Source organism: Piliocolobus tephrosceles, chromosome 16 (genome assembly GCF_002776525.5).
Source record: "Piliocolobus tephrosceles isolate RC106 chromosome 16, ASM277652v3, whole genome shotgun sequence".
NCBI classification, from domain to species: domain Eukaryota; kingdom Metazoa; phylum Chordata; class Mammalia; order Primates; family Cercopithecidae; genus Piliocolobus; species Piliocolobus tephrosceles.
This window is the reverse complement of record NC_045449.1, coordinates 27148736-27162798: the sequence shown is the minus strand read 5'-3', so window position 1 is coordinate 27162798 and position 14063 is coordinate 27148736. Positions and strand designations below refer to the sequence as shown.

Here is a 14063-nt window from a genome sequence, read left to right as displayed (position 1 = left end):
ACACCAGGAGGAGGTTTTCAGTCTCGACACGCAGAAGACAGAGCTGCCCAGCCCTGGGGTCCTGAAGCCAGCACTCACCTATGTCAGTTTCTTGGCTTTGTTGTAGAGGGAATCCACTACTTTACTCATGTTCTGAATTGTTTCCAGAGCAGCTTCATAAGTTTTATCTACTGGGGGTTCATCGAAAATAATCAGGACACCCTCCCCCTGGTCCAAAATCCCTGCAAGAAACACAAGGGCAACCCAGGTAAAAAGTGACATTAGACACAAAGCGTTTGTGAAGCAGCCCACTCCCTAGTTGACTCACTGTCTCCAGAAAAGAAGGGAAATAGAATTCATCTCCCTATTCCATGTACACATGCTTATTACACATTCTCACCACAGGGGAGAGGGGCCAGGACCCCAGGGTGAACCATCAGGGGAAACAAATAGAGTATCTTCTTTGAAAATAAACTTCTGGCCGGGCACGGTGGCTCAAGCCTGTAATCCCAGCACTTTGGGAGGCCGAGACAGGCGGATCACGAGGTCAGGAGATCGAGACCATCCTGGCTAACATGGTGAAACCCCGTCTCTACTAAAAAAAATACAAAAAACTAGCCGGGCGAGGTGGCGGGCGCCTGTAGTCCCAGCTACTCGGGAGGCTGAGGCAGGAGAATGGCGTGAACCCGGGAGGCGGAGCTTGCAGTGAGCTGAGATGCGGCCACTGCACCCCAGCCTGGGCAACAGAGTGAGACGAGACTCTGTCTCAAAAAAAAAGAAAGAAAGAAAGAAAGAAAATAAACTTCTTCAACCATCTCATCACCACCACCAGCCCCCCTGCCTGTGTGACTGCTACTCACCATGAAATTTCTTGTCAAGAATCATCTGTGATAATTTCCTTTCCACATCGGCCTAAAATCAAAGCACATGATTAAAGGGACCCGTATCCACTAGTCAGAGATCACCCTGACACAAAAGCTTTGTTGGAGGGGTCTTATGCCAAATGGACTGAAAACAAAATAGCAATAATGCAACTCCTACTCTAGCCCACACTGCCCATTCCCCACTGAGAAGCTGGGGAGCTTTCCAATGGGGCCAATCAGGTGCATGTGCCACCCCTCCTCACCACCCCTTCCCATCCCTCCCTGCAGATGGCCTGAAGACTCCTTACCTTGGAGAGTTTGATGAGACTAGATATGTGTTCAATCTAAAAGGAAAGGCAGAGAGACACCAACACTGAAAGTTTTACTTTTGCCTCCAATAAGAGAAAGGAGGGAACAGGGGGAACTGCTGTATTTCTCAAAATTCCTTTTTTTTTTTTTTTTTTTGAGACGGAGTCTCGCTCTGTCGCCCAGGCTGGAGTGCAGTGGCCGGATCTCAGCTCACTGCAAGCTCCGCCTCCCAGGTTCACGCCATTCCCCTGCCTCAGCCTCCCGAAGCTGGGACTACAGGCGCCCGCCACCTCGCCCGGCTAATATTTTTGCATTTTTAGTAAAGACAGGGTTTCACCGGGTTAGCCAGGATGGTCTCGATCTCCTGACCTCGTGATCCGCCCGTCTCGGCCTCCCAAAGTGCTGGGATTACAGGCTTGAGCCACCGCGCCCGGCTGTATTTCTCAAAATTCTAATGTATGTCTCTATACAAAACAAGACCTTCCTTGGCCGTGCTTAATTTCTTGTGTTCTTCCCATCTGCCCGCCCTTCATTGCTACACACAATAAACAGACTCTTGTCCCACACACCCAATAGAGAAAACAGGTACAACACATGCAGTGACTCAAAGCGAGGAGGAAACTGCTCGGAACACATGCAGGGGCAATCCACATGCCTCTACCCACAGCATCTCCTCCTCGATTTTTGTTCATTTTATCAACAGAGGCCCAAGCTCTTGGTGGCCTCTTGCCCACCAGGCACACCCCTACAAGTGAGTTCCCATTCTGGACAGGTGTAGAAGTGAGGTGGCTACAGTGAGAATGCCCGGCCAGAAATGGAGTCCCCAGAGGGTTCTCACCTGTACTCTGGAAAAAGGCTCAATGACTCGGATCAGATTCTGCTCCAGTAAGTTATCATACAACTTGGCCAAGTGTGTGCTGATGATTGGGTCATCCCGGAGCTCTGCCCGGTAATCTGTCAGAGCCTGCCAAAAGAACCAGTCGCAGAGATTGGCACAGAGAATCACTTGAAAGTCATGCTAATCCTGCTTCCTAGGTAGTTTGCTGGCCCTTATAAAACTACATGGTTGAATGAAGTTAGGGGAGATTTGGGCAGATGCATGATACAAAACAGAAAAGGAATGTCAGAACTAAAAGGGAAGTTTGGCTTGGTGGCATATGCGCCTGGAGTCCCAGTTACTCAGGAGGCTGATGTCCAGCCTGGGCATCACAGAGAGCCTCCATCTCTTAAAAATAAATTTTTAAAACTGCTATTCTGGCCAGGCACGGTGGCTCACGCCTGTAATCCCAGCACTTTGGGAGGCCAAGGCAGGTGGATCACAAGGTCAGGAAATCGAGACCATCCTGGCTAACACGGTGAAACCCTGTCTCTACTAAATATACAAAAAATTAGCCGGGCGTGGTGGCAGGCACCTGTATTCCCAGCTACTCAGGAGGCTGAGGCAGGAGAATGGCGTGAACCCGGGAGGTGGAGCTTGCAGTGAGCCAAGATGGCGCCACTGCACTCCAGCCTGGGCGACAGAGCAAGACTCTGTCTCAAAAAAAAGAAAAAAAAAATGCTATTTTATAATAGTCTTTAAGAGAAAAAAAATTATGAAATAGAACAAAAAGGTGGAGTCACCCTAGGGACCATCTTTCTGTTTGCAGGCTTCAGGTCAACAGCTCAAACCATGGAAGCCCCAAGAGCAACTCGGCTCGTGAACCATATTAGCTACACCAGCATTTCTCAGCATGTATTCTAAAGAATAAATAGGGTCTCCATGGGGTGAAAAAAAGAATATTGAGGTTAAAGAATAGGAAGTGCTGAATTCCACAACTAGCTCTTGGGAATTTTGTAAGGGCCATCAGCATAATATGGCTCTGCAATTATTAAGCAAAATTAGGTGTTTTAATTATTATTGGCCCTAGTATTTCCCAAATATCTAATCACAGAATCCTTCTTCCAAGGAACTATTTGGAATAAAAGTGTCCCATCAAACATCCCAGACATTGGGATAAAATGATCTGGACCGTGTATTTGTATGATTTACTGACCATCAATAATGGTCTCAACATCCCAGACTCATGTCAGCTGGGCTACAAGGTGTTAAGGGAAGCAGGCAAATCATGCCAAATAAGAGGCAACAGGAATTGGCAAGAGCCCTCCAGGAAGATGGTGAATCTTAGGGACAGTCAAAGCCACATGGTCTAGTCTCCATCCACGCTAAGTTTTTCTTTCTGGATCTAGGTTTTGTTTTTATTAAGCTGGTCATTATACTCAGACTAAGAGGAGAAAAGTTCAGAAAAGAATATACAATTCTCACCCTAATGCCCAGACAGGCTTTTTTCCCTTTTCAAAACTCCCAAACAATGAGCAAAAGGCACCGGAGTTAAAGAAAGCCTAGAACATCATCCTGAGAATGTTTCTTTGGGTCCAAGTACGCACATCAAGACTTCCCTTCTGTCCACAGAGAAGAAGCAGACCTGGCATTTCCGGAGCTGAAGGAATGTCTACAACTGTGTCATGTGGAACAAGCACCAGGCCTAGAGTCAAACTGACACTATGCTGTGTGACTTTGAGTGTCCTCCTGAATCCCAGTTCCCTTAACCATAAAACACAGATAACAGATAGGTGTGTTGTGAAAAATCAAAGTGAAAAAAGGACAGAACTTTTGAAATAGAAAGTCATTATGTATAAATAATATATATTTTATATTAACTCAGTAAGTTTCACTGTATGAAAGTGCTTAACTATTTCCTGGTTTTAACACTGTCCTAGGTGAAGGATACATGGAATCATCTGCAACTTCTTGTGAAACTATAATTATTTTTAAAAGTGTGTTTTGAAGTACTTAAACGTCCCTCTCTTCCACCCACATTCCATACCAACCCAATGTCATGCTCACCTTTTCAAAATCTGCCAGTGATCTGTTCTTGCTAGCCTGAGCCACGCATTTTAATGCTTCTGTCTGAGAATAAAGAGACAAATCATGAAAGTGATCTATTCTGCACACTAACATTTACCCAAGTCTCATAAGCAGTATGCTGTGTCCACATAACTTCTGCTCTAAGGAAGAACCCGCCCCACCATCATTCTTCAGACGCCTGGAAAGAAGAGCTCCAAGTACTAAATACCACTATATGCCAACCTGTTTCCCTTTGAAACCTGAAATGACTTAAGAATACTAGGAAACAGAAATTTTCCAAACAGACCAACCCTAATACAGCATTCTCTAGAGATGACAAGCTAAAAGGAAAAATGACAAGAGAACTATGATTTCCTCCCCCTTCCTCCAAGGCTTGTTATTGCCACATCCATCCAAACTCCTTCCTGCCCTTAAACCCTATTATATCTGTGCTTTATCAAGATTCATTCTGCTACGTTTGAAACGAGGCACTGAACAAGGTCTACCTCATTAAGGCTGAGGCATCAAGGCTGGGCACAGTGGCTCACGCCTGTAATCCCACCAGTTTGGGAGGCCGAGGTGGGTGAATCACTTGAGGTCAGAAGTTCGAGACCAGCCTGGTCAACGTGGTGAAACCCCCCTCTCTACTTAGCCGGGCGTAGTGGCGGGCGCCTGTAATCCCAGCTACTTGGAAGGCTGAGGCAGGAGAATTGCTAGAACCCAGGAGGCAGAGGTTGCAGTAAGCCAAGATCACGCCACTGCACTGCAGCTGGGTGATAGAACAAGAATCTGTCTCAAAAATTGCGGCACTGGCCAGGCGCGGTGGCTCAAGCCTGTAATCCCAGCACTTTGGGAGGCCGAGACGGGCGGATCACGAGGGCAGGAGATCGAGACCATCAGGGCTAACATGGTGAAACCCCGTCTCTACTAAAAAATACAAAAAGAAAAAACTAGCCGGGCAAGGTGGTGGGCGCCTGTAGTCCCAGCTACTCGGGAGGCTGAGGCAGGAGAATGGTGTAAACCCGGGAGGCGGATCTTGCAGTGAGCTGAGATCCGGCCACTGCACTCCAGCCTGGGCGACAGAGCGAGACTCCGTCTCAAAAAAAAAAAAAAAAAAAAAAAAAAAAAATTGCGGCATCAAAGTTGAGGCATTAACATATTACACCAAATGTGAAGACCCCACAGAGTGATGAAGGTACAATCAATAGTTGAGAACAACTTCTAACCTCATTTAAAAAGGCACCTGACCAAGTTATCAAGTCTCCACTCAGCAAAAAATCTACAACACTCATCTTTCTGGGAGATCAGCCTATCTTCTGCTTAAAAGCTAACATCAAGGTGCAAGAGACTAAGAGAAGCTGCTCGTTTATCAGCCTACGTACTTATATAAGAACAGTGTGTCTTATATAGTAGACTAAATGGTGCAAGGCTAATCATTAGTGTGTTTGTCTCCAGCATTTGTCCTATAGACAGAAAAAAGTGTCAAAATGAGAAAAGCCTAGAGCTTAGAGTCAATGACCCTAGTTGAAAGTCTAGCTCCACCACTGATGAGGTACCTGACCTTGTCCTGAACACCTGATGTCCCTGAGCCTGTCTCCTCAACTCTAGTTATACTGAAGTAGTGCATCTTTCTTATTATTACTTTTTTAAGACAGAGTCGCCCAGGTTAGAGTACAGTGGTGCTATTTTGGCTCACTGCAACCTCCACCTCCCAGTTTGAAGTGATTCTCCTGCCTCAGCCTCCCGAGTAGCTGGGATTACAGTCGCCCACTACCACGCCCGGCTAATTTTTTATTTTTAGTAGAGACAGGTTTTTACCATGTTGGCCAGGCTGGTCTTGAAATTCTGACCTCTGATGATCCTCCTGCTTCTGCCTCCCAAAGGGCTGGGATTACAGGCATGAGCCACCACATCCAGCCCCTAACTGGCTTTTTATCAGCAAAAGTTTCAGGTCAGCTTCTGGTTTTGACCTCAAGAGTACTGGTTATTACTATATTGTAAGATGCATGGCTGGATGCAGTGGCTCATGCCTACAATCCCAGCACTTTTGGAGGTTGAGGTGGGCGGATCACTTGAGGTCAAGAGTTTGGGACAGCCTGACCAAGATGGCAAAACCCCATCTCTACTACAAAAAGTTAGCCGGGCATAGTGGCAGATGCCTGTAATCCCAGCTACTCGGGAGGCTGAGGCAGGAGAATCACTTCAAACTGGGAGGAGGAGGTTGCAGTGAGCTGAGATACGCCACTGCACTCTAGCCTGGATGAAAGAATGAGACTCCAACTCAAAAAAAAAAAAAAAAAAGCCAATTAGGGCCACTTGTAGAGAGGGAAGAAACCACCTGTGGCCGCTCCTCCAGAGACATCGTGAGATTATACAGACAGCCAATCAGTCTGTGTTTAGAGACAACTGCAGCTGAAATCCAGAAAGATTACTTTTACTTTACTAGTGATAATCAAGCAAAACACAAAGAGGAGACAGTCTAGATATCATCTTTGCATAGGTCCTGTCTGCTCTCAGAAGTCACACTCATACCTACTTGGACATTAACGTAACACAAAAAAGGGGCCTCTTTTTACACCACACCCAAAATTCAAAGCATGAGTAGAAAGGTACTGATCTGAGAAGCACAAAAGTAAATCTCAAAACCTAGTTTCTGCACCAAGCAATCAGACCTCTCTAAAGCACATACGCACCAGATGTTACCAGGCTCCTGACATGGAGAATCTAAGATTTCACACTCTGCGTATGTTAAATTACAAGTCAGACTACTATGGTAGATAAATCTTCTGGTCAAAGCCAAATGCAAACTAAGTCAATGCAAATGCTACAGTTCAGTTCCCTAAGTCCCTCAAACCACCTGATGTCCTTAAGAGCTCCAAACGCGGACTTTCCAGGCCAAGAATTTAACAGTCTAGGAAATACACTGAATGGGCTTAAGGGAAAGAAGTGAGTGGGGGAGAAGGAAGAGAGTAGTATGAAGACCTGAAGAGCGCTGGTCTCATCAAAGGTTGTGACTCTGAAAACATGCTGGCCTCAGAGTGAGCAGAACTGCAGTCAAGGGAGTCCCTACCTGCCTCCCTGCATACCGAAGTGCAAGCTTCCCGCTCACCAAAGCCTGGACATCTTCTGGGCTAGAAAAAAAGACATACTTGGTCAATTGCTACAGATGTTATGCTTCTAAAGGTAGGTTTGGGCAAATTTCTTTTTAACAGAATTCCACTGAAGACTCTGCCCGCACAGATAATCAGCCCAACCCTTAAATCCATATGCCCATCACATTGCAAAAGCTAGGTTTTCTCCACTCTGGGCCACAGTTCAGCCTGAAGAGTAGAAAAACTCCAATATTAGAAAGCTGAACTGAACCTACCAAAAGCAATAGACCCAACAAGCAGAACTGTAAGTTTAAGTCAAATTCCAGTGTAACAGGTTTTATTAAAACATAGCCCTTATGTAATCCAAAGATCCAAAGAGAGTTCTTCGTCAATACTTCATTTATTCCCAAAAGAATTGAATAATTCTGTAGACTTCTTTGCAAGTAGGTCTGTCATACTTTTGTTGTTCACTTTTTCAAACCTCTCCTTAACCCTTCCTTCCTCATTCTGGGTGGCTCAGTTGGCTGGTACTGGCTGATCTGTAAGCTATTTCCTGACCCTCTGTCCTGTGCTCTGCACCTATGAGGACACAGAGTATTTAAAGAATGAGGAGAATTCTCCAAGAGGAGCTGGGAAGGGGATTTCTAAAATGTCTCCCTGATTCTGAAAGACTAGCAAGCGAAAGTTTTCTGGACCACCTTTGATCCTCCTGCTCTACCTCAGCCAGTCCTAGAGGCTGCAGCTACTGCTGTTTCTGTAACTGGCCAAACTCCCTGCTCAGGCCATCTCTGCCATGGCAAACAGACTTGCTGAAGGATCTGAGTTCTTGTAGTCCAGAGTTAAGGTGCACCTACGTGTTGAGCATGATTTTGCACAGCAACATGTACTTCAGAGATGTGATGGCCTTGGGGCTGTCGATGGAGTCATAACCCTCAAATGCCTCATAGAAGTATGAGTACGCAGTTTTCCAGTCCTTCTCTTCTGCTGCATGGATAATACCTGGGCATTGAAAAGAAAGGAATAAGAACATATAAAATAATAGAGCCATAAAAGATCAGAGCTGGGAGGCACCTTAGAAATCTAACTAACCGGGCACAGTGGCTCACACCTGAAATCCCACACTTTGGGAGGCTGAGACCGGAGGATCATGTGAGCCCAGGAGTTTGAGACGAGCCTGAGTAACACAGTAAGACCCCATCTCTTGAAAAAAAAAAAAAAAAAAGGACCGGGCGCACTTTTAGCTCACACCTATAATCCCAGCACTCTGGGAGGCTGAGATGGGCAGATCATCTGAGGTCAGGAGTTCAAGACCAGACTGACCAACATGGAGAAATACCATCTCTACTAAAAATACAAAACAGAAGACCAGGAAGTTGATCAATCCCAAGGCTGCTGAGAGACGGTGGCGCAAGTGGGACAGTTGCCAGGGATGGCTGAGCGTGAGGATGCAGCCAGTGTCCAGGCTGCTCTCCTGGACGCTGAGCAGGGTCCTGTGGCTCTCGGGCCTCTCTGAACCGGGAGCTGCCCGGCAGCCCCAAATCATGGAAGAGAAAGCACTAGAGGTTTATGATTTGATTAAACTATCCGGGACCCAGAAAAGCGCAATACTTTAGAAGAACTGGAAGTGGTCTCAGAAAGTTGTGTGGAAGTTCAGAAGATAAATGAAGAATATCTGGTTATTATCAGGTTCACGTCAACAGTACCTCATTGCTCTCTGGCGACTCTTATTGGGCTGTGCTTAAGAGTAAAGCTTCAGCGATGTTTACCATTTAAACATAAGTTGGAAATCTACATTTCTGAAGGAACCCACTCAACAGAAGAAGACATCAATACACAGATAAATGACAAAGAGCGAGTGGCAGCTGCAATGGAAAACCCCAACTTACAGGAAATTGTGGAACAGTGTGTCCTTGAACCTGACTGATAGCTGTTTTAAGAGCCATTGGCCTGTAATTGTTTGATATATTTGTTTAAACTCTTTGTATAATGTCAAAGACTCATGTTTAATACATAGGTGATTTGTACCTCAGAGCATTTTTTTAAAAGATTCTTTCCAAGCGAGATTTAATTATAAGGTAGTACCTAATTTGTTCAATGTATAACATTCTCAGGATTTGTAACACTTAAATGATCAGACAGAATAATATTTTCTAGTTATTATATGTAAGATGAGTTGCTATTTTTCTGATGCTCATTCTGATACAACTACTTTTCATGTCAAATATCTACTGTGCCCAAATGTACTCAATTCAAATCATTACTCTGTAAAATAAATAAGCAGATGATTCTTGTAATGAAAAAAAAAATACAAAACAAATTAGCCGGCTGTGGTAGCACGTGCCTGTAATCCCAGCTACTCGGGAGACTGAGGAAGGAGAATCACTTGAACCCAGGAGGCGGAGACTGTGGTGAGCCAAGATTGTGCCACTGCACTCCAGCCTGGGCAGCAAGAGTGAAATTCCATCTTTAAAAAAAAAAAAGCCAGGTGCAGGGGTTCACTCCTATAATCTCAGCACTTTTGAGGGGCTAAGGCAGGAGGATAGCTTGAGCCCAGGAGTTTGAGCCTAAGTAACAGAGTTAGACCTTGTCTTTTTTTTTTTTTTTTGCACAGTCTCGCTCTGTCACTGAGGCTGGAGTGCAGTCCCACAATCTCAGCTCACTGTAACCTCCGCCTCCTGGGTTCAAGCAATTCTCCTGCCTCAGTCTCCCAAGTAGCTGGGATTACAGGCACCCGCCAACACACCCAGCTAATTTTTTGTATTTTTAGCAGAGACGGGTTTCACCGTATGTTTGCCAGGCTAGTCTTGAGCTCCTGACCTCAAGTGATCTACCCACCTCGGCCTCCCAAAGTGCTGGGATTACAGGTGTAAGCCACCACACCGGCAGACCTTGTCTCTTTAAAAAAAAAAAAAAAAAAAAAGGCCGGGCGTGGTGGCTCATGCCTGTAATCCCAGCACTTTGGGAGGCAGAAGCAGGAGGATCATCTGAGGTCAGGATTTCGAGACCAGCCTGGCCAACATGGTAAAAACCTGTCTCTACTAAAAATACAAAACCAGCCAGGCATGGTGGTGGGCACCTGTAATCCCAGCTACTCGGGAGGCTGAGGCAGGAAGATCTCTTGAACCCAGGAAGCAGAGGTTGCAGTGAGCTGAGATCATGCCATAGCACTCCAACCTGGGCGACAGAGTAAGACTGTGTCTTAAAAAGAAAAAAAAAAAAAAAAAAAAAAACAGGCCAGGCACAGTGGCTCACATCTGCAATCCCTCACGTCTATAAACCCAGCACTTTGGGAGGCCAAGGCAGCTAGATCACTTGAGGGTCAGGAGTTCAAGATCAGCTTAGCCAACAAGGCAAAACCCCATCTCTACTAAAAATACAAAAATTGGCCAGCCTTCGTGGTGCACACCTATAATCCCAGCTACTCAGGTGGCTGAGGCAGGAGAATCACTTGAATTCGGGAGGTGGAGGTTGCAGTGAGCCGAGATCATGTCACTGCACTCCAGCCTAGGCAACAGAGCGAGACACTGTCTCAAAAAAAAAAGAAAAAAGGAAAAAAAACTCTACATCAATTCCATCAACTTACTGATGAGGTCAGGAAAGGATAAAGAACCTGCTCTGCCAGGCACAGTGGCTCACGTCCGTAATCTCAACACTTTGGGAGGCCAAGGCAGGCGGATCACCTGAACTGAGGAGCTCAAGACCAGCCAGGACAACATGGTGAAACCCCATCTCTACAAAAAATTAGCCAGGCCTGGTGGCACATGCCTGTAGCCCCAGCTACTTACTCGAGAGGCTGAGGTAGGAGGATCACCTGAGCCTGGGAGGCTGAGGCTACAGTGAGCTGTGACAGCAAAAATGCACTGCTGCATACGTGAGAAAGTGAGACCATCTCAATAAAAAAAAAAAAAAAAAAAAAAAAAGGCCAGGCGCGGTGGCTCAAACCTGTAATCCCAGCACTTTGGGAGGCCGAGGCGGGTGGATCATGAGGTCAGGAGATCAAGACCATCCTGGCTAACATGGTAAAACCCCGTCTTTACTAAAAAAAAATACAAAAAACTAGCCAGGCGTGGTGGCGGGCGCCTGTAGTCCCAGCTACTCGGAGGCTGAGGCGGGAGAATGGCGTGAACCCGGGAGGCGGAGCTTGCAGTGAGCCGAGATCACGCCACTGCACTCCAGCCTGGGCGACACAGCAAGACTCCGTCTCAAAAAAAAAAAAAAAAAAAAAACCTGCCCAAAGTCCCCATAGTTAGCAATGTAAGAGCTGAGATTAGATGAGAATCCAGGTCTCTGACCTCCCAGCTCAATGTCATATTGCCAATATAAGTTCCCAAAGGAGTTAGAGACCCAACTTAAAAGGGACCTGAAAAACACATACTGTACGATCTTTCTTCCAGGCTTCTCACCACCATTTCAGTCCTGCTATCTTTTGGAGCTAAAGGAAAAGGCCATGTTTACCCTCCATGACATCACATGCACATGTCAGGGAGTTGACCTAAACATCTCTAGACTGCCTGAATGACCTGTTCTAATAATATTAACTTCTTTAAGATAGCTTTTCTAAGCCTGATAGTTTTATATTTATGCATCTGTCATGGGGCGGGGGAGACGGAATCCAACGTCTTATATTTTCATTTCAAATATTTATCATTTATGGATGTGCTTTTGCCTAAATGCACTCAGTATACAGCTCTCACATTAATGCCAAATCCATGAACGGAATTATACATGGCTAAGCAGTATTTCAGACTGATATCCCATATACCATATATATGACTGATATACCATAGCTGACCTAACCAATCCTCTACTGCTTAAGAAGTTGAGTTGCTCCCAATGAGCTTAACTTTGATTGAACCTGCTACTACTGCCAACCTATGCTATCACTTGGGATAACATAAAAATTAGTTATTTCCAAGCTTAGGAGGCGTCTAAACTCTAAAATTCTCTATTTGTGTATATTAGCTCTAACTCTGCCCCAGCCCTTTAAGAAGTTACAGAACTGAGCCCCATCCATTTGTTTACCACAACTGCTTCCCAACATCTTTCACATCAAGATATATGTAGAAAGTATTTTGCACACTAGAGTCAAAGGATGACGCTGCTGACACATGATCCCAAGAATTCAATACCAGCAGGAACCTTCTGACTTCACCATTTATTGAGTGATGCATCCTTTCAGCCTACCCAAAAAACCTCCCACTTTGGGTTTCTGGGAATCAGATCCTTTTTCTACTACTGTTAAGTATAGAGGCCTCAAGGAATATCTGCTCTTCTCTGTAGCCAAGGAAAGTCCCTTCAACAACCCAACAAACTATTAATGCTGCTATATTAAATGAGACATATCTCCATTTTTCCACATCTCCCAGTATAGAGAGAGAACAGGCCAGACACAAAAATATGTATGGTTAAAAAACAAATAAATAAACTAAGGCCCAAGAACCAGTATACTGCTTTGCTAAACACATTAGTTAATAGGGGCCGTATCAGCACTCTGAGTGTCATGGATGGCACATGAAGTTTATTGTTAAAAACAGAAACAGGCCAGGCACAGCGGCTCACGCCTATAATCCTAGCAATTTGGGAGGCAGAGGTGGGTGGGTGGCCTGGCCAACGTGGTGAAACCCCATCTCTACTAAAATACAAAAATTACCTGGGCATGATGGCAGGTGCCTGTAATCCCAGCTACTCGGGAGGCTGAGACAGGAGAATCGCTTGAACGCAGGAGACAGTGGTTGCAGTGAGCCGAGACTGCGCCACTGCACTCCAGCCTGGCAGCTGAACAAAACAAGACCCCATCTCAAAACAACAACAACAAAAAAAAAAAACAGAAACAAAGGCCAGGCATGGTGGCTCATGCCTATAATCCCAGCACTTTGAGAGGCCAAGGTGGAAAAATTGCTTGAGCCCAGGAGTTCAAGATCAGTTTGGGCAACATGGTGAAACCCCATCTCTACAAAAAGTTAGCTTGGCATGGTGTCACACTCCTGTAGTCCCAGCTACTCAGGAGACTGAGGTGGCAGGATCACTTGAGCCTGGGAAGTTGAGGCTGTGGTGAGCTGCGATTGCACCACTGTGCTCCAACCTGGGCAACAGAGTGAGACCCTGTCTCCAAAAAAAAAAAAGGTAAAAACAAAACAAAAAACTAGACTGTCACTCATTCAACACAAACATTAATGAGGGTCTATCATGTGCCAATTATTACCATTTGACAGATGAGCTAAACATAAATTAAGTAACTTGCCCAAAGTCACATACTAGAAAGCAGCAGAATAAAATGTCAACCTAAGAAAGCCTGATCCTGGATCACTACATCCCTGACAGATGAGGCGAGTAGGCATTATCTTTTACAGATGAGAGGTAACACAAGCACTTAATTAAACTAGTCTTCTGCCTCCAATTTCAACATTCCTTCAATAATGATGCCTCCAATAAAAAAAAACTGCTGAATACAAAAGAAAGTATTCCACCTGCCAATCCATGCTTCCTAGCCCCACATTCACACGCTCTATCGGAAAACTACATACCACACTCAGCTGAAATCGGGTTATCATTCTTCAGCCCTGATTTGAAGCCCTTTGGAAAAGTCAACCAACTTTACAGAGATCTCCAAGAGTCAACAGACTTGGGGTAGGCCAATCCCAAAGGAAAATGCTACTATTCTGAGTAAGTGGCTAAGAGGAAAGTTAAGGGAGTCTTCTAAGTGTGACCTAACTCTAAGTTTGGTTCTAATAGTCAGATTGCCTGGTGTAGTACAGATAGGTATGTTCTTAATACATTTTAGGCAGTTAACAGGAGGAGAGCTGCCAGTTAGAAAGGTAGCTTTCAAATTGGTGCTTTGAAGAAGCTAGAGCCACATCAGCCAATTTTATTCTCCAGCCCCAACCCCCCATTCCTTCCACCTATAAATAAGACGAGTTTTTTTTTTTTTTTTTTTTT

General features: G+C 45.2%; 1 protein-coding gene and 1 pseudogene across 3 annotated transcripts in view; one reads left to right on the top strand and one right to left on the bottom strand.

The window, feature by feature from the left end:
- The window catches only part of PSMD11 (proteasome 26S subunit, non-ATPase 11), a 44792-nt gene that overhangs the window by 2585 nt on the left and 28144 nt on the right, over nt 1-14063 (bottom strand). For both annotated transcript variants that reach the window (XM_023182876.1, XM_023182877.1), the window contains exons 7-13: nt 7982-8126; nt 7106-7166; nt 4036-4098; nt 1990-2115; nt 1151-1186; nt 840-891; nt 79-221 (exon numbers count right to left, since the gene is read on the bottom strand). In XM_023182876.1, coding sequence (XP_023038644.1) covers nt 79-221; nt 840-891; nt 1151-1186; nt 1990-2115; nt 4036-4098; nt 7106-7166; nt 7982-8126 — 626 coding nt within the window. The remainder of the gene's footprint in view (nt 1-78; nt 222-839; nt 892-1150; nt 1187-1989; nt 2116-4035; nt 4099-7105; nt 7167-7981; nt 8127-14063) is intronic.
- LOC113222593 lies at nt 8553-9417 on the top strand (annotated as a pseudogene). The gene has a single exon (XR_003308470.2). The product of XR_003308470.2 is annotated as a cytosolic iron-sulfur assembly component 2A pseudogene (transcript).